The sequence below is a fragment of the Carcharhinus amblyrhynchos genome, chromosome X, assembly GCF_965287045.1.
Source record: "Carcharhinus amblyrhynchos chromosome X, sCarAmb.v2.hapA, whole genome shotgun sequence".
NCBI classification, from domain to species: domain Eukaryota; kingdom Metazoa; phylum Chordata; class Chondrichthyes; order Carcharhiniformes; family Carcharhinidae; genus Carcharhinus; species Carcharhinus amblyrhynchos.
In genome coordinates, this window is record NC_137359.1 from 12,925,682 (window position 1) to 12,943,876 (window position 18,195).

At 39.8% G+C, this 18,195-nt stretch overlaps 1 protein-coding gene across 6 annotated transcripts in view; it reads right to left on the minus strand.

The window, feature by feature from the left end:
* kmt2d (lysine (K)-specific methyltransferase 2D) overlaps positions 1 to 18,195 on the minus strand; it is a 230,807-nt gene that overhangs the window by 130,109 nt on the left and 82,503 nt on the right. For all 6 annotated transcript variants that reach the window (XM_080217863.1, XM_080217861.1, XM_080217862.1 and 3 more), the window contains 12 exons: positions 17,434 to 17,621; positions 16,540 to 16,691; positions 13,225 to 13,332; positions 9,541 to 10,652; positions 7,518 to 7,631; positions 6,888 to 6,995; positions 4,978 to 5,082; positions 3,985 to 4,166; positions 1,662 to 1,826; positions 1,075 to 1,184; positions 559 to 609; positions 244 to 477 (listed from right to left, as the gene is read on the minus strand). In XM_080217863.1, coding sequence (XP_080073989.1) covers positions 244 to 477; positions 559 to 609; positions 1,075 to 1,184; positions 1,662 to 1,826; positions 3,985 to 4,166; positions 4,978 to 5,082; positions 6,888 to 6,995; positions 7,518 to 7,631; positions 9,541 to 10,652; positions 13,225 to 13,332; positions 16,540 to 16,691; positions 17,434 to 17,621 — 2,629 coding nt within the window. The remainder of the gene's footprint in view (positions 1 to 243; positions 478 to 558; positions 610 to 1,074; positions 1,185 to 1,661; positions 1,827 to 3,984; positions 4,167 to 4,977; positions 5,083 to 6,887; positions 6,996 to 7,517; positions 7,632 to 9,540; positions 10,653 to 13,224; positions 13,333 to 16,539; positions 16,692 to 17,433; positions 17,622 to 18,195) is intronic.

Here is an 18,195-nt window from a genome sequence, read left to right on the forward strand (position 1 = left end):
CTACACATCAGCTGTAGCCTTTGCAGTGTACTCCGTAAACGACAGAAAAAAAACTAGCCTTTCCTCTTGTAATTTTATTTCAATTTTCATAAACAAAAGCTGCTTGGAAAGATGCTAACGTGCGCTACAGTTTTTTTTCAGAATGAAATCATACTAGAGTACGACTCTTATGAACACAGATTTAGAACGAAATCAGGTTTAAATGAGGTGGGAAAGCAATGCTTTTCAAGCTTTGATCCTCACCTTTTTCCTCCTCCCCTTCACCTTCTTCTTTCTTTATTTCTATAGATGAGCCATCTACACAAACCACCATTGGCTCACTGCATGGAGTTGGAGGTTTGTTCTTTAGTTTGGGCTTTGGTCCTTTTTTCTGTGGCGGAGAAAGTATAAGACTTCGGAACTGTGACATTCCCGACTCTGTCAGCCATACGCCGTCCTGATTATAAAACCGTGGCTCTACATATGAATAAATCAAATCTAAAATAAATTTAGCACACTACATAAACAAAAAGGGGAGAATACAATCCCTTCAAACCAATTTCCTACTAAATAACTCACCTGGATCTTTCACTTTGATGATAGGTGCAATCACCGGGGATTCACTTCGAACTACAAATACAAATAAAATCAAGAACTTTTATATCACATGTCAGAAACAAAGTTAAAAGAATGTTTACATAAGCAGCTCTGACATACTAGATATTTGATTAATTTGGAGACTTGGTCAGTAAAGAAGCAAGAATCTTGTCACTGCTGAAATGGCTTTGAGGCAAGAACAACATTTGAGAATATCATAATGCCTTTAAGTAATTAAACTTATCTGCATATATTACAATGAATTAAAAAAATGCTTTACATGTAATATTTAGTTCATAGATCATACCGTGATGCAGGTTTAGGCACCTACAAAATAAAAAGCCTGACTATTTTATCGTGAGTTTCGAGAGAGTAAAGGTTGCAAGCATATATCAAGTATGTAATATTTTCAAACAGTAAATCTTTTATTGCTAATGAAATAGAAGATTGTTGCTATATTCCTCAAAGTATTGAGCATGGACCAACTCCATCACTCACCAATTGGACGAACAACAAAGGGCTCACATGCAGTACAATCAAAGCCCTCATCTGCCGCTTGTTCCACTTCATCTTCTGTGAAGAGATTTTCACAAATGGCATGGACCCACCTGCAAGCACCAATGGGTGTAATTTTGCTCATGAAATCACCACTAAGGCAACAGATGTACAAACTAATTACTTACACAGATTATTTGTACTGATTTAAAATTACAGCTTGCAAAACTATTTTAATTTCTGTCATTGCATTGCATAGAAATCTTTATTACAAGTTAATTTCTTTCCTTTCCTTGATAACAGTGCAACTATTATATAAATGATACATTGCTGAAAACATCAGCTACCTGAATAGAATATGCAATTATACTAGGAATGTAGGCACAACCCAAGGGAAATTACAAATATTAGACTTCATGGAAAAGGAAATATGGATAAAAGTGCTACAACTCATGCAAAAGGTCTTACATCTTATAGGATGCAATATAAAACCAGTTATGCATTCTAATTAACAAAACTTTGGCCCGTTACTTCAGAATAACATAAAACATAGTTTATAAAACCATTGATAAGATGCTCTTCTGGCCTACCGATCACAATGGTGACACTGTATAAGAAGGTCCTCTTCTTCATAGTCTTCATTGCAGCTTGGACAAGTAACAAGGCTGCCACAAGGTGCACAGTGAGTGTAGTTATTCTGCCATTCACAGTGAAAACCAGGTGTTGTGGCACCACACTGTGTACAGCAAACACACCTGCAAGACAAGGATGAAAGTGGGCTTCATGTAATCTCAGCATGAAGAAAGTTATATTGTACGTCTAAGAGAAAAAAACTAAAAACCTTAGGAGCTTTTAAGGTTTTATTAATTAGCTTTTCCTTCATCATCATAATGCCGATGAACTAGAAAGTCCAAACACCTTTTCAAAGTTATTTGCCCATCAGATCATATTAGCTGCTACGTTTCCTACATTACAAACATGACAACACTTCAAAAAAATGCTCAACTGGCCGTTAAGCACTTTGAAATCTTGAAATGTTCGACATAAATGTACGTCTTATTTCCCCATACCCACCCCCCCATATAAGGTGCTTTCAATCAAAACAGTTCAATATTATCCACCTCCCTCAAATGCTGCTTTGTGCATCCCAGAGAAGCCATGAGCATCCCAAGCGTGGGTCAACCTGGCTGACATTTTGTCATGATGTGGGTATGCCGGCGTTGAAGGGACTAACCCCGAAAGCTTGTGAATCTATTATCAAATAAATCGGTTGGACTAAAACCTGGTGTTGTCAGACTTTTTACTGACATTTTGTCAAACATGTCAGAAACCAAACTGTTTCTAGATAACTCAGAATTCGCTTGAAACAATATAGCACTCATGCTTGCAAAGTCATAGAATCAGAGAAGTACAGCACAGGAAGACATTCATTCCCCTGAATCTGAGTCAGGTCTTTCAAAGACCAATCTAATTAGGCCCACTCTTTCCTCCTACCCCGCAGTTTATTTTCCTCCTGCAAGTATTTATCCGATACCCTACTGAATATGTACCACTGCCCTATCAAATAATGCAATCCAAATCCACTTTTTCAAACAAAAAGATTCTTCTCTATGTTACTTCTATTTCTTTTGCCAATCACCTTATACCTTCAGCCACTGGAAACAGCTGCTTTTTATTTACTCTTGCTACATAATCTTTGTAATTTTTCGAACACCATCCCCTTAGAGACAGCATGAAAGAGAATACCAGCTTCTCCCATCAATCCACGTATAATACCTGGAACCATTCTCACAAATCTCAATTGTACCCTTTCCAAAACCTTCACATCCTTCCTAAAGCATGGCGCCCAAAGACTGGACAAAATATTCCAGCTGGACCACTTCAGCGTTTTAGATAGGCTCAGCATTACTTCTCAGCTAGTATACTCTGTTTCTAATGGTAAAGCCTAGGATCCCACATGCTCGATTAACTGTTTTATTAACCCGTCCGCCAACCAAGAAAGAATATACAAGCATCTGCATGTTTCCCTTTTCTTGCACGTATTTAGCGTGTATTTGCACTCCTCGTTCTTCTTAGCAAAACGTAGAAGCTTTAAGTAATTGAAAAGACTGCATTTTTTAAAAAAAATGCAACCTCAAACATAGAATTTTTGTTTCTCTTTCTAAAAGCTTGCAACAATGTTCATTATTACAGTTTTTTTAAATTGACCATTAGAGCCTTTTTTGAAGCCAATGTAACAATTGGACAAAGGTCACTACACCTCAACAATGTTTGATAGAAGCCAGGAGGAAAGATAAAGATAAAGCTCTAAAATGAGAAAAGATTAATTAAATAGAAATAGCACAATTCAAATTTGTAAAAGTATGAAAGATAGAAAGCAGAACAATGAAAGGGAGTGCTTAAAATTTTGTAGCTTCTCCGATAAATATTCTTCAAAATATTTACCAAGGAAACAAACCCAAGTCAGAAACCAGGAAGGTCCCAGGTTGCAGCCGCAGTCAATGTCCCGAGTTAGCCAACACAGTGGTATAGTTGCCACAACTGAATTCAAACGCCCCTGAACTTTGGTGTTAGCGGGAGGATGGGGGGCCATCAGTGCTGCTGGTCACAAATACTGCACCACTAACCACATATTCAAAAGGTACATGTTCAAACATCAAATTAAAAAAAGAGGAACTGGATTGACCACGCACAGTTAAACAGCTTAATACTGAGGCTTTACATGCGAACAAAGACCACATGGGTGAATAACTGGAAAAAAACCGGGCACCACTAAAATCTTACCGTACAAAGGCATTTATTGCTCTGGAAGATGAGTAGAGAGAAAATTTGTAAAATAAAAATACGTATTTTCAAATAAAATAATTTCCCATTCCTGATGTCAGGTCATACACAATTGAATTTTGCACTCACCACTTGCATTTCCACCCACCCTTTGGCACAGTCTGCAATGGTGGATCCAGGCAATATGTGTGGTAACTGATGTCACAATCATCACATAACAATAAACGAGCAGGATCGGAAGCTTTGCCACATGCTTCACACACTATGCATTCCAAGCAACGCCATCCTTTGCTCAACATAACTTTTGTGATCTGCAAGATAGAGAGCATAATCGAAAAACTTAAGATAATATTCCAATTAAAGCTCAGATTTAATCAAAATTGACAGACTTAGTCAGAGACCAGAGTGGTGACTTGAAATTTATAGATGCAAGAGGTATTGCTACATTTAAACGTGGTTAAAACATACTGAGGGAAGATTTTCTCTACACTATCTGAATCAAAAATTACTTGAGCACTTTTACAATATGCACTAAGGAATTGCTCTTCCCTTTTTTTCGCAAACGTGTACGCGGAGCTCTGCTATTGTATTAAACTATACGGAAAAGTGTTGGATGCTGGCACTTCATTCCCTCACATCAGATGAACAAATTCATGTAGTTTTAAAAAATATGAATAACTTGTCTATTGTACTCGCGCTAAGGTTTAATAAATCTAGAAAGATATAGCTTGTTTCTTAAAATACTTAACGTATCCCACAGTTGCTGTTGAAGGTTTGCATTTTTGCCCTTTTTTAAGGGCTTCATAAAATATGTAAAATTCTCTGACTGAGTAGACAGATGGTTGATCTTTCACAGACCTCTACTATTGTTGTTCCACTGCTTGTCACAAGTCAACAGGAAGTGTAGTTGCAATCTATGTCTTGCCTGTTGGTTCTCCTTTTTTTCCTTTGGGGAAGCATTTGACTTCAGTGGTGAACCACTGTTCTATTGTGCAGAGTAACAGATCTGCTGCACAAAACCAGCACGTCTGCATTCATCCATCATAAGCGTCTAATAATAGGATCTTTACACATTTGACTTTCACCTCACTTTCCTACCCTAAGAGTCTATCTCCTCCATACCTTACTATTGACACAATAGGGGTGGTAGCACTGTCCACACTGTGAACAGGCTAACAGCTGTCCCTCTACCCCTCGTCCAAAGCTCCCACACACCACACACATATCCTGAAAAACAAAAAGCACAGCATAAGTTATTCTTGAATATTTCTTGTTAATATGTAGACTAGTGTTAATTCTGTAAATACATTTTATGAGATGTCCTCTGTTATTTAATCCAAATATCTCAGATCAAATATTTGAGTGGGATTAAAGTTATGAACAGCAACAGCACAACTGTATGTTAACTTAATACATATGAATAGAATATATCATGTGACGTGTGGATTCAATGAAAAATGCAAATCTGGAAGCAAAAGTATTGGAAAATCTTGCAGCCAGCCCAAGATTCCAATGCACATTACAACTACATCATGTCAACAAAAACATAGCATGTGTGTTCCCCCCAGCAACACTCTTCCTTCCTTTTCCCACCACCACCAACACCCCCAAAAGAAAAGAAACAAGCCAGTCATCTGACATGCATGGAAAATCATCAGGCACTCAGCCAACTGTCCAGCTGGTTGTTAGGACATTGGCTTCTAAGGTTATCTGGAAAAGTGCGAAGATAGTCATTTGGCAATGGTAATACCAAAGTGCCAGGTTCACTTAAAAAATAAAGTTGTGGACAATTTGCTACATGCCAACAATTTCAGTTTCCCAAACGGTCAAGTCAAATGCTATTTGCCAGGTGTCCATGGCACCAATTGTTTATGATGTGGAGATGCCAGCGTTGGACTGGGGTAAAACAGAAAGAAATCCCACAACACCAGGAACTCCCAGCCACCTGACGAAAGGGCAGGCTGTCCCAAAAGCTTGCGACTTTTGCTACAAATAAACCCGCTTGGACTTTAAACTGGCGTTGTGGGATTTCTTTCTGTCTTACCAATTGTTTAGCTAAACCTTTGAGTGAAATCTTGGTACCAATACATGGGTCACTGGATGCCCAGCAGTCTAAACCATGAAGGAACACTATTGAAACAAGTATTTTTTATACCACATGCTTAGCCTATATTGGAATTATACTGTCACTGGAAAAATATGGGATGAATTATTGTCAGCACAGTTCCCAAGAACCATTTGCAAGGTATTGCTGACATCCACCAAACTGCTCAAGTTTCTGAATCAACAATTAGGACAGGTACCATTTGTTTCTTGGAATCAATATCTTATCCCCTTGAACAAAGTAAGGCGATTATACCCTTAGGGAGCATCCATTACCATCATGACACTAGTTAAGCCATTATTCAAGATTCTGAACTTGGAAAGTCTAATATCAACACAACTTGAAGCCTCACTTTGTTGAAACTAAATTATCAGCTACATGAGCAGTAAAGCAGATATTCAATACCCAAGTGTCAACTTATTCTGTTGAATTAAGAACACAAAATCTATGAAAAATTCTTTAAAAACTTAAAAGTAGAAGTAAATTAATGAATCACAAGGCGGCTTACATTAACAGTGCAATGAAGTCACTGAAAATCCCCCAGTCGCCACACTCCAGCGCCTGTTCGGGTACACCAAGGGAAAATTTAGCATGGCCAATGCACCTAACCAGCACGTCTTTCGGACTGTGGGAAGAAACTGGAGCATCTGGAGGAAACCCATGCAGACACAGGGAGAACGTGCAGACTCCACACAGACAGCGACCCAAGCCAGGAATCGAACCCGGATTCCCTGGCGCTGTGAGGCAGCAGTGCTAACCACTGTGCCACTCCAACTGCATGCTAGATGGTTTATTCAAAAGTCCCAGGTAAATTCTGCATTATCTGAAGTATGCATAATAAGTGTGCCAATAATCAGGAGTCCATTGCATCTCACTTTAGATCAATGTATAATAATTTAATAATCATCATGAGAATGAGATATCCTACCTGCAGGAGGATAAATTTGTCTTCAGTGGAGAAGAGGACCACTGTGTTGTGCATTGTATCATCATCATCGTCATCATCTTTACTTGGAGATGTATCTACTCCTGTAGACTAAGTCAGGAAAAGGATAGTTTAGCACTGGAAAATCAGTGTGAATAGACATTTAAGCCAGTTCATTTTTAATGATTTCCTGTTAAGTGCCTTCTCAAGCAACAAGTTGGTTTGAATAAAATACGATTTCTCTTCAGATCTGAGGGCACAAGAATTCCCATTCTTTGATCACTAACGATAAGGACCAGAAAAGTATGCACACCATATCTGTGACTCCAGCACGTACAATGTATGCCGCCAGTGCTACACTGACGTCATGGAAGCAACGCATGCACACTCTGCCTCGATTTTCTAAGTATTTCACTTTCAATAAGCATATTTTTTGAATGAATCAAAGAAGATTTGGAAAAAAGAAATCACCATGTTGGGAAAATGTGGTCACAAACAGCATCATGCACTTGTGTGGCACAAATACTAACTCTTCCTGATTCAGAAGAACTATGGGACAATTACGAAAAAAATTAGGAGTCATTAATGGGCTACAATTGTTCCCCAAAGTAACCCATACCAATTAATTCTTACCCCTAGAGACTCCAAGATTCCAGATACAGACTTCAAACGTGATCGCCCTCGTCCTCGCCCAACATGTCCACCACCACGAGGTCGTTTTTTACCTGGAAAACTGTTGCAGCGGCCCTGTTGAAGAACAATATCCAGAAAATTTGAAATGTCATGAGAAAAAATAACATTTTTTAAGTTTGATTACCCATGTATTCTGAGTATATTGGATAGCACCATCAAATTTGGAGAGGAGGAATGAAAGGGAACTACAGACAGTCCCTTCTTCCTCAAAATAGCCTTAAACCAAAAGATCTCTCCCCTGCATTGCTGCTGTGGTCTCCACATCCAGAATATACATGGCTGATAGGTACAGCAACTGTTAGTCACTTAATATTGGTTTGTCATGCTTTGATGACTATGGAAAAGTGTGTACAATAGCCAAATTAATTTGAAAACTTGAATTTATATATTTATAATCAGGTTTCTCGGGTACATATCAAAGCAATTCATGTATAATGACTTTGAAATTCACAAGCTTTTGTGAAAACAGAAAACAGAGCATGAATTCTGAACACAGAAAAATTCTACAAGCAGCAAGATGAAGACTAGTAGCTCAATCAATACTGCATTTTTGATAAGCACTTTTTTCTACCTAACATCATCTCTTCATCCCTCCAATGTCTGTTGTCAGAGTTTAGTCAACGTACATGTGGAAGATGATGCTATGCCTGAGAAGCAGTATATAGATGACATGAATAGGGGTTCCAAACGGTGCAGTGGCATGAAAAGAAACCATAAGTGGAAATGTTCTGCTTAGAATCAAATGTGAACAGAATAGGCGGCACAGTGATTAGCTGCCTCACAATGCCAGGACCCGGGTTCAATCCCGGCCTCGGTCACTGTGTGGAGTTTGCACATTCGCCCCGTGTCTACGTTGGTTTCCTCCGGGTGCTCCGGTTTCCTTCCGCAGTCTAAAGATGTGCAGGTTAGGTTGATTTAGCCGTGCTAAATTGATCCTTAGTGTTGGTGGCCTAGTAGGGTAAGCGCGTGGGGTTATGGGAATAGGGCCTGGGTGGGATTGCGATTGGTACAAGCTTGATGGGCCAAATTGCCTCCTCCTGTAAGGATTCTATGAGAACCAATGTAAGGCAGTCCCTTTGAATTGAATAATGGAGCAGCAGCCGTGGAAGATTACAATGTAATTTGTTACATCCATGGCTAAGAGTCAACAAAAATGAGGAAAAATAGGTATGATAGATGTCAGCATTGGAGTCAGAGAATTGTGGATTCAAGACCCACTCCAGGAACTTCAGCACAAATTCGAGACTGACATCAGTACAGTACTACGGGAATGCTACACTGTTTTACGGTGTGTCTTTCTGTTGAGCATGTAAAAGGCTGCAAAGCACTTTTTGAAGAGGTGAAGTTTTTTCTTCCCCCAGTGCACTGGCTAATATTTATCCTTCATCCATGACAGAAATGTCATCATATTGCTGTTTGTGGAATCTTGCAAAGTCATCTATACAAACTGGCCGCTATGTCTCCTACATCACAACAGACAACACTTCAAAAAGTCCTACATTGGCTGTAAAGCTTGTTTTTGAAACTTCCCAAGGTCATAAAAGGCACGATATAATTTCAATTCTCCCTTTCCTTCTATAAGGCACCACAGTCATAATGGATGTCAGTTCTAACTTTGATTTGGACCGTTTTGGCGTCGTGGCAGATATGGAAATTGGAAAGATTCAAACACAAAGCTGCAGCAAAGATGGGGCACAGATTTTGGAGGCAGTATGTTCAAGCAGGGGAAAAGGAGGTTGGAGATGTTGCAGTAGTTTCCTAAAGGTGGGTTTTTTGATGAGGTGTGGTCATAGTTGTTTTGAAATGGGGGAAGACACCAGAAAGAGAAGCTGGCTAACGTACAGGTGGACCCTTGTTCACACAACTTTAATCACATCAATTCAAAATTGTTTCACAAAGTGGACCATCTTCCTTCCATTGAACTGTCAGCTAAAAGTAAAAACAACCTTCCTTCCTCCCTTACCTGTTTGACGCGAGGCCGACCTGGTGAGAATCGCCGTTTCATTATAGCAGGCTTGCCAGATTCACCCTTCATCATGCCAGGGTCAGCTGGCAAGGAATCTTCAGTCTCTGTTAACCGCAAGTCTGAATTTGACTTTTCAGCCTCTTCTTCCACCCGTGGAGAAATATCATCTGCTGCCGTCATACAAACATCCATGGAGGCCAGGCCTGCATCACGGTCCAAAGTAACTGAATAATCTGGTTCTAAGCAGGTGCTGTTCGAGTCAGTTTGACTTTGATTTGACATTTCCTCCACAATCTCAGATTTAATGAACATGCTACAGACCGGGTCCATGCTCACAATATCCTGCACCTCCATTTGAGCATCTGGCTCAGTCTTTAGCTTATTTACTGCAGGTACAACCTCCATAGGGGTCACAATATCATTAATTTCCATCTCAACAGGATTATCCCTGGTTTCCATCCCATCTGAGACTGAATCAGAAACGCCATCTCTTTCCATGAAACCACAAGTAGAGTCAGCAGGAATGTCACAGAGTTCAGTTTTGTCTGTTTGGATTTTGTCAGCCTCCTGCTTGATCAAAACAGAGGGGGCACAGTCTAACTGTGCTTCAGCAGAATTACTGGCAGAGTCCATCAGGTCAGATTCTGTGACAAGTTGACTGGTTTTTGACTCCCCCAAGGTGGAATTAGTAGGACTAACGCCCATCTCTGCCGGAACACTAGTCTCTACCTGGTCTAACACAGAAACTGAGCTCTCCATTTTCACTTCCTTCTCCTTTATAAAATTCTCCGGTTGGTCTGCTGTATCCAAACTAAAATTTTTTGGTAATTCTTTTTCTGCAGAGAAAGACTCCACTGAACCTTTCATGCTCTCAGAACGTGAAGCATTTGCCTCGGTTTCTGAGGTTGGATGAACCTCTGTGCTTTGGGAAGAATGGAATCCCTCATCAGGTCTCTCATGTTCAAATTCTTTCACTGCAGTTAAGTCTTCAACTCCATCTTCCTCAGAAGAATCATGAGATCGAGATTCTACCTGCTCCTTGGTGTCAACTTCTGATGTTTGTTGTTTTTGAATTTCTGTTTCCATGCTACCACTAGTATTAATGGAATCTATCGAAACAAAAATCATTCCACCATTAGCCTTCTATCACCTACCTGTACAACCATTTTTTTCTAGTCCTGTATTGCATGCATAATACGTTTAGGAAAAATAGCAACGGCAAATTTCTCAACACAAAAACACAATTTAAGATTGAGGAATAAAGGAGACAAAATTGAAATCATTGCAGTCGCAGAACACATTGTAATATAGTTACTAACTGTCTTCCAGAGTTACAAGTGTGCATGCTGGCCCAGTGCAAAGAACACTTCACAATATTTGAAGGCTTCACTTGCAATGCTCCCTCCTGCCACTTCAGTGAAGTCACAGCTGTGATTTTTAAACAATTCTTAGTTAGCTCCCATGATTTTTAAGTTTTTTTTCTGCCTGCTTCACCCATGGCAGTGAATTGTAGAATCAAGCTCCATTTGAGCTCACAGTCTAAGCTGACACTCCAATGCAGTATAAAGCAAATTTCCTACATCATGGCTGACAGGAAGTCAGGAGGTGCAATGGTCCAGGAGCCATTTGGGAGCAGGGGCAGGCACTGAGGTACTAACATTGAAAAATACTGGGTGGGATGGCCAGTGGGCCTGCCAACAGACCAGATTTTTAAGAAAGGGAGCAGTGGAAGCCCATATTATCAGGTTGCTAAAATACATCTACAATGGCAGAGATAAAACTGTGCCAGAAGCCACAGCACCACACAGTAATAGAACTGTTACAGACAAGGCACAATATATATACTGGAAATCCTATTAGCGCTACCGGTGTTACATGGAAATGTAAAACAGTGCGGACATTTAACCACTGAAGGTTCCATGAAGAAATTTTTTTGTTGAAGTTTTCAGTGCAGCGTATGCAGAATTTTAATATTTCCACTCTTATTTCTCTCAGCAACTAGGATGCATCCAACGTAGACTAGGGTGACTTTACCTTTTAAGTACCTCTATTTTTATCTCTGTTTTACCTTGCCCTCTTCATTGCTGTGACACTGGCAGCATCTTCTTTTGTTAACACAAATGCAAAGGACACATTTAGTATTTCCTCTGTACTCTGTCTCAAGATTTCCATTTTGGTCCCTAATCGGCGCATTCTTACATAAGAACATAAGAAATAGGAGGAGTAGGCCATCTAGCCCCTCGAACCTGCCCTGCCATTCAATAAGATCATGGCTGATCTGATAGTGGTTCAGCCCCACATACCTGCCTGCCCTCCATAACCCTTAATTCCCTTATTGGTCAGAAATCTATCTATCTGTGACTTAAACACATTTAACAAGGTAGCCTCCACTGCTTCAATGGGCAGAGAATTCCAAAGATTCACTACCCTCTGGGAGAAGTTCCTCCTCAACTCTGTTCTAAATTGACTCCCCCTTATTTTGAGGCTATGCTCTCTAGTTCTTGTTTCCTTTAATAACTGGAAATAATCTCTGCTTCTACCCTGTCTAGCCCCTTCATTATCTTATATGTCTCTATAAGATCTCCCCTCAGCCTTCTAAACTCTGGAGTACAGGCCCAGTCTACTCAATCTCTCCTCATAAGCTAACTCCCTCATCTCCAGAATCAACCTGGTGAACCTTCTCTGCACTCCCTCCAAAGCCAATATATCCTTTCACAAATAAGGGGACCAAAATTGCACACAGTACTCTAGTTGCAGCCTCACCAGTACCTTGTACAATTGCAGCAAGACCTTCTTTCTTTGTCTATTTATAGATTTCTAAATTACTTTAGCATGCCCTTTGAAGTTACCAACTATTATTTTCTCATTTTATCCCTTTTTTTCCAGTTCATAGAATCCCTACAATGTTGGAGGCCATTCAGCCCATCAAGCCTGCACTGAATCTCCAAGCATCTTACCCAAGCCCGCTCTATCCCCGTAATCCCACACGTTTACCCCGCTCATCCATCTAACCTACACATCTTTGGACCTTCATCTTAGCACTTTTGGTATTCTGTTTGATTGACGACTGCATTGTGAGCCTAGCATTCATCATAAGCCCTCTTGATCTGTTGGGGAAGCATTCTCTCCTCTTGAGCAGAAAAGTCACATTCAACCACTAATTTCAGATATATTTTATGAAGTATCTAGATTTTTATATTTTGCTAATTCAGTACAGAAATAGGACTACCTTCCAACCAAATATTATCCTCATTCTTCGCCCATCTCACCTACTCCTCAGAGTTAACTCCTGCTTGGGTGTGGTTTCCACAGCACTGGTCACCCTTCAACATTTCACTCAGGTGGTCTGAACAGTGAACATCAGTAAGGACACTGCAGGCAAGCTGGGTCACATTCCAGCTTGTTCTTTCACTGCCACTGATCAGTATTCTGGATTTTCTCACCCAATGCTAAGAAAGTGTAATCATAACAAGGATTGCAACAGTTTACGAAATAAAAGATAAAATAGACATTTTGACCATAAAATTTTTAAATTATTTATCTTTTCTAATGGAAAAAATTTACTTGCACAGGTGATTTTAGTGCTATTAGAAGATTAAAGGATACCAAAGATTAATAGAATGAGATAGTCCAAGCCATATCTCAAAGCTGATAAACAGCCCCAGTTTAAAAATTTCTCACCCTCTTGTTTGCGAAATGAGTCTCCAGCAACACACTCACTCATTGGTTGTTCTTCAGGTTCTATGGCTTTTCTCTGCCTTTCAGTCCATTCAGTTTCTTTTATTTGCTCTGCACAACAGGAAGTAGCATTTTTTTTGTTATCTAAAGAATTTCATTTTAAAATATCCTCAGAGGCTTCAGCAGCAGTCAACTGTTCTTGCATTTAAACACTACTAACATAATGGTGCAACTCAATAAAGCATGGATTTGCAATGCCATAAATTTTGATGGACACAAGTTCGATCTTTATTACTAATTTTCTGATCTCAGCAACACTGCTGGAGAAGTCACGCTGAACTTATTTTATGGCCTCTGTTGTATGCCGCATATTTGCCATCTAAGAATGGCCCGAAAAGCAGACTACATCCAGGATGAAGAGATTTTTCCTTCACAAAAATCAAACTATCCTCCAACTACTTCAATACACATTGAAGTCATGCATTTTCTCTCATGTAATAGGAAATTTTAAATGGTCATGAACAATAACTAGATATCAGTGCACAACAATAACTTTCACAAAGCTTTGTTTTGCTATGTAAAACTTCTATTTTGGAGCCTGAAGTACTAACAGGCCAAATGGGAAGCAGAAACGTAGGGAATGACCCACTCAATCATTTTTGCAAACCTTAACAGGGCTGTAAGAGGCTGTAATGCATAACAGACAGAATGATCAGGGTCAGTAACTGCAATCAGAACAGAATGACAGCTAGGTAACGCACACTGTGCTAGAGGGCCACAAAGTAGCAGATGGTTCACATCATGACATCAACTGTTTATGTAATATAAGGGTTTGGCACATAAGGTTAATGTAAGACCAAGTAGCACCACCCATACAGTGATGCAAGAGAAGACACGACCCACACAGAGGGGTCAGTATAGTGTTTGATAGAGCTGCTCACACAAGTGTGGATACAGCTCCTAGCTTGAGCTCTTTACTGTATGTGTATATTTACACAAACTTCATTAAGGCGTACCAAATGGTATCCAACATGGTGGCATCTCTTGGAAAAATGCAGAACCTGAGAAGCTGAAGCAGAAACTCAAAAGCTGGAAAATTAAAGGAGAACTTTCTGACCTGACCAAAAGCACCTGAAGTGAGGACACAGGAGACTGCTTGTAGGAAGTTCCATCGCAGAATTGAAGACAGACGGCAGAAGGGAAAAAAAGTGCCACTTTCCAGCTGACAACTCCAGATATTGCATGGAGATCAGTTTGAATACCCATGGAGCTCAGAGTCAAAGATCAAGCAGTGTTGACCAAAAAAGTTCTTGGCCAGAACTTGTTTAAAAACGTTGTCGGCCTTTTAAAAGTCAGAGCAGCCCATTTCTGAAAGCAACGTGGCCTGCTGGATTTCCAAGTCAGTGCTCGGCACATGGTGTCTGAGCTCACTTCAAGGGAGAAGAATTAATAAATTTGGAAGAACCACGACTAAAGAATCAGCTTAAAAGACCAGCAAAGGCCAGGATTTCACACTTTCACGACCCTAAAACATAGCACTGAAACAGAGAACCCTGCAGATAATCGATCCAAGCAGTCACTGTTTAAAATTTTTTCAAGGCTGAGCATGTCAGCATTGCAGCGGGAGCCTGCCAAAACCAACTAATGCGGGTAAACCCTTTGGCTTCAAACGTACAGTGGCACTGTCTTGAATTGCAACAACCTCTTAAAGTGTAGTTCAGCTTTAAAATATTTTAGCCATGGATCAGAAGTCCATTCTACCAGTTCAACTTGGATTTTCCCAAGGCCCAGATCAATCTCACAATCAGAGATTTTGGAGAAAATGGTTCCTTAGATATATGATTACTTTAGGTATGGATAAAAAGACAGAGGCTGAACAAGTTTAACACACTCTTTTATTCAGTAGGCCCAACAGCAAACAACATTAATGCTAGACAAGGAATCACCTGCTAAGTTCGAAGCACTAAAATCATTCAATGCTTATTCTAAACTAAGAATTAACACAATCCTTGAAAGGGCTAAATTTATATGTTTCCAGCACTCAGGAGAACCTGTCAACTGATTCATTAATGATCTGTACAGAAGGCTACGAATGTGGACACCTAAAATCTGACTTATCAGGGATAGAATAGTTTTTAGTGTCAGATGGTGCACTCTCAGACATGCTTCAAGTGAAGGAAGATGTAAGCCTCAAGAAAGCTACTCAGATTGTCAGGCAAAGAGGGATTCAATCCAATGAATAGAAAAAGAGGATGGAAAGACGCCTGGTTGCCAGAACAACCTCCAAATCAACAGTGCTTATGTTCAACAAGAGAGTCTAATACTTGTCTGATAGTCATGCAAACAAGAGAAGGAAGGGTTATAAGACCTCCAGATCACCTGAACCTATTAACTCAAAAGCTTGAATGAAGGGAGATGGTAGTAATGACAATGTAAATACAAGGAGTAAACTAGAATAGTTTGAAAATAAAGACTTGGGGGAGGTGCAGGTGGTGGTTCTGGCACATATAGGGTTAATGTGGGACTAAATACAGTACTCTTAAGCATTGATGCATGAAAACACATGACCTGTACCTAGGGGGTCAGTTTAATGTTGGACAGAGCTGTGTGTACAAGCAAACATGGAGCTCCTAGTTTGAACCATTTACTGTAGATATGCACATAGTTCTTGTCATCAAATACATAGTTAACCTACTTAACACCAGCTGAATGGCATTCAACACCCTACAACAGTTTATATATAAAATTATTACATGCTTATATTCTAAATGATGACTCAAAAGGGTTACTCAGTGATACTGGAGAACAGCAAGTGCACAACCTACTTAAGAATGTGGGTTAGCTTGTTAAAACAAAAATAAAAGTGAGGCCAGTGTGCCAACTATTTTAGTAATTAAATGTTCTTATTCAAGAGAACAGACATCACAAGTATAGTACAACTCCTTGATTATAGCTGTGTTCACAGTTTCGCTAAATGCCATAGGACCAAGCTTTGCCCAGTGACTGCATGATGAAGGATTAAAAGTGTTATTTTGTTATAACTCTAGTTGTCATTTCCAATCAAATTGTATGCACATTCAGGATAACATGGCACTGTCACAAAATCCCAGCTCATTCAGATCATGGTACTATTTGCCAAAGTTAAAAATCACTTTATTACAACAATGAGCCAGAAGCCTGCAGTGTAGCAAGACTTGGATAACCAATTTAAATGCGCACTGAGTACTTTATGACTTAATCTGCAAGAACATTTTCACTGCTGCTAAATCAGTGCCAAACAATTTTCAGAAACAACCAAATATCTCTATCAATCCATACCTGATTCCACTGACCGTAGTTTCAATCGCATCTCATCACCATGCTCGGGAACTGAAAGGCCTGAGTTTTGTGATAAGTTTTTACACATTGTACACGTGTATTGTTGCCCTGATAAATGGAGGGGTGAAGGACCACAGTCTGCATGGATCCACCTGAGAATAAAGAATACAAGCCAATGAAAATAGTAACCATCCAACATAGAGCTTAAAATTGATGAGATGGAGGAGGTAAGAATAGAAATACTGGAAATATTAAAATGAAAATTCACTCCAACACTTGGAATTCCTGTTAGCATAACAATACATAAACATCAGGTTCTTCCCAAAAGGGACTGTGGAGAAAAGCAGAGGAAGAGTCACCCAAGACTGGTTTCCACATACTATCTAAGGAAGCAGATTGCCTATTAAGCAGGTACTGTGAAGAAAACTACTGGCCGGGTTTGGGGGGGGGGGGGGGGGGGAGCGGTGATGTTGGAGGGGAGCTTAAATAGAGCAAATGTTTTCACTAAAACTTATTTGAAGAGCAAGAGAGAGCATGTTCATATAGAGTGACCTCCTTTAAGGTCAACTTTTTTGCAATCTGCAATATAACAACTGGCATCGACCAGCTGGACCACATGGGCTGCTTCTGTGCAGTAAATTCTATGGTATCCTATTCAAGACTTGCAGAAACATTCAAATTTCACCCACACTGGTTTAGGTTTCATGCACATTACTAGCAACAAATCAGCAGGGGGTAGACAGTACTTGAGAGAAACTATAACAGAAGACCAATTAACTTCCATGTACATACCATGGTATGCTTTACTATGGACGCAGTTGGCCATGATGGTTGCTGCTAACAGAACACCTTTTCCAGACCTGATAGATCATAATAACGGCAGAAGTCACTTACCTTTGGCAGATATGGCAGTTTAACGTGTCATCTGTTTGTCCATTTGTTTTACCACATATTGTGCACGTGGGACTGTCCCTGTTCCTTTGCCAGTAACATTTCTCACACACTGAATAGTTCTGATGCCACTGCGCATTTGGATGCTTCCCTGCAGACCTTGAACCACAATCACTACACACACGACAGTTCTGTTAAAAAATATTAAACGTGAGATTGCCCTGCAAAGAATCTTGGAAATGTCAAATTAAGTCTTCTATCCACTTGATACTTCAACAGCTACCAAAGTAGCTTCGTAAATATTAGAAAATTAACAAAGGAACATTTCTACAAACCTGCACTGAAAACTTAGCCCAGCATAGGACTCTTAGATTTTGCATGGTTGTCTCTCAAGTTTCAGATTGAAACAGAAATCACAAATCATACTAACCAGTGTCTATCCCCATCCATGTACAATATGGCAGCAAGTCACTGTGCACAAATTCTTAACTTAGAAAGTAGGGGATTCTTAAAAGTTTTAAAATCATCTTCCTTTTTTGTTCTTTCCCTTTCTAGGTCTTCTCGCACTATGTCTCATTCCTTAACCGCAAGACCCACGAGTAAGTGGACTATTACCAAAACAGAGCGTTGTTTTCCTTTGCTCACCCGGTACACTTCATTAAGTTATTAACAAACAAGGAAAACGCCAATCCTCATGATTAGTCAGTTGTTTTGATAGGTGGTGGCAATACATCTTAGATGACGTTCATAGAAATAAACTAGTTT